The following is a 2,500-nucleotide window of genomic DNA, read 5'->3' on the forward strand; positions in this document are numbered from 1 at the left end:
TCAGGAGAGATCTTTCGGTGGGAAGCTGTGCGCACTTGTTATCTTGGCTTAGGCAAATATATGCCCAGTCATAAATGGGTTAATCTCAACAATAACCAACAATTGGCAAAAACTCTGTATTTCAAATCATTCAACATCTCCAATATATAGTAAATGGTTTGACATGAAACACATAGCAAAATCACTAGATCACATTCTTTAAAAGTCTCTATATGACATAATTTTGCCTCTGCTGCAAAATACACAGTAATGAACATCAAACTATCAATATCTTTTCTTGATTTCACATTTATGATGTTTATATAAATACATCCAGTTATCTATGATTGTGTTAACACTATCTAACTTTTCTGTTACAAAGCCTTAGAAAAACTACTAGGAATTAACTCCTAAAGAACACACCCATTTACAATCTGATGCAGAAACATGCTAAACAATCTGTTCCATCTACTCTAATTCATTTGAAATGAAAAAATAGGTTGTACCTTTGGAATATATGCATCAAAACGTACACTAAAATACTTTACAACATTAGTAATTTTCTGGCTGTCTGTGGAATATTGATTCAGGTTGATAATGTCTTCACCTCAGTATGACTAAAATCAGTACACATGTCTTTTTGTAGTTAAATAAGTGCCCTGTAAAGTTCAGAGTGAAGCATTCAGTAATCCATTTATCCAAAGGCCTTAAACCCTTCCAGGACAGGCCACATCTTAAGAAGTACAGCCTGGGGTGGGCTTTATTAGCTGTATGTGTTTTCTAATATTTTCTAGACTTAAGGTATGATATACAAGACTATTTTTGGTAAAGTAGCACTTTGTTACTAATTGGCATTTAGTAACACATAGCAACACAAATGAAGGAATGAATAGCTTGTAATTTCAACTACAAGAAAAATACCGAACCAAAGAGATATCCCATGAGACATGCCCATCACAGAAGGGTTAAAGTCTGCCAATGGTTCCTATGATAAAAATGATTTAATATTCAGTTTCAGTGACAAATTACTTAGCCTCATATTTACCTTGGTCATCTGCCAAGAGAACCTTCCCTTGCACGGAATTTCTACATGTTGTTACTTTATCACTTGAAGTTCCATTGGGTGAATCTGGCCCCCATCGAAATTCCACTCTTCCTCCAACCTCGTCTTCATTTTCGTCGGGAATGCGAGTACTCTATAAAAAGGAAAACCAAATTATATCAAAACCTCATTTATAGTAATCCCCTTGCTGCTGGGAAAAAATTCCAACTTCAACATAACATTACTAAGAACAATTGATCTCAGAAAACTTCTAAAATGGTTGCTTGCACAAAATTCCATTTCCTAGCTTTAAATCTAATTAAAATGAGGAAATTGTTAAAGCTCTGGAAAAATAAGTAGGTGAAACAGAGAGAAAAATATGAAAACAGACAAGAATAAAGCCAAAATTCAATAACTAAATTTGTCTTTTATTGTATTTTTGACATTCTAGGGACTTAAACTCACTGTCATTGGCTTCACAGTCCCTAATATCTAAAAGAAGTCTTCTCAATGGCATCAACCTTTGGCTATAACAGGAAAACTGTTTTTATTAATTTGAGGACACTTTAATACCCATCAAAGTAGGAATATTCCCTACCTTTCAACACACCTATCTCAACAATCTTTCAACAGCAAGAAAAATTCCCTAATTTGCCTTGTTGCATTTATCTTAATCTGTGGGGTGGCAGTGTGTGATTCCAAAAGAGACAAAGAAGTCTCAGCTAATACTCTTCATTGAAGCATTCTTGCAGATTATGGGAAAGGTTATGATTATGGGAAACTACATGCCCTCTCCTACTATCGTGACACAGATAGCGGGGTGCAGGGATGGAATCGCAGACTATATATATATATGTAGTAAAGGGTGAGAGGAATCCACCAATACATCTTTTTTGATATTTAGTAACATAGCATTATACGGACAATATATCGGTTGGCACAGTACATCTGGAGTGAACATCGTATCAAATATATCGTGGTGCACAACACTTATCGTGATAAAGCTCAATCAATTGTTCTTTGAAACCATTACATTTGTCCTGCCGCATCTCAACCCTTTCAGCTTTAATAAAATTATCAATTGAAATACTCTCAAAATATTAACAGAACAGAATGAGTGGAAAGAGAAGAGCAGAATAGTAAACATTCCATCCTATGACGACCAACCAATCTCATAGGAATTGACTCCCTCTTTCCTTTCCATATGCTAAGCAAAATCACTTCAATACTCAAAAATTATTCTATACTAATCCTGCCAGTTCTGAAAATATGAAAAAGAGAAAATGACTTACGTCTGTCCAGAGAGAGAGGCCGAAGTAAATTACGCCAACGAGAACTAACACCGTCAAAAAGAACTTATTCCGTAAAATCCTCATTATCTTGGCCGTAATCATAATTTCCTGGGTCGAATCTTTCATCGTATGTAATCAATGGGGCTAGAATCATCCTGCGGGGCCTAACTTTTGCATCCCAACACGA

At 35.4% G+C, this 2,500-nt stretch overlaps 1 protein-coding gene across 1 annotated transcript in view; it reads right to left on the bottom strand.

Moving 5' to 3' along the window:
- The window catches only part of LOC122265058 (SREBP regulating gene protein), a 4,406-nt gene that overhangs the window by 1,846 nt on the left and 60 nt on the right, over nt 1–2,500 (bottom strand). Inside the window, exons 1-2 of the mRNA XM_043034210.2 lie at nt 2,314–2,500; nt 1,025–1,175 (exon numbers count right to left, since the gene is read on the bottom strand). The exon at nt 2,314–2,500 is cut by the window's right edge and continues 60 nt beyond it. Coding sequence (XP_042890144.1) covers nt 1,025–1,175; nt 2,314–2,439 — 277 coding nt within the window. The 5' untranslated portion in view covers nt 2,440–2,500. The remainder of the gene's footprint in view (nt 1–1,024; nt 1,176–2,313) is intronic.

Source organism: Penaeus japonicus, unplaced genomic scaffold (genome assembly GCF_977035675.1).
Source record: "Penaeus japonicus unplaced genomic scaffold, GWHDUDI00000001_assembly GWHDUDI00000007, whole genome shotgun sequence".
NCBI lineage: Eukaryota > Metazoa > Arthropoda > Malacostraca > Decapoda > Penaeidae > Penaeus > Penaeus japonicus.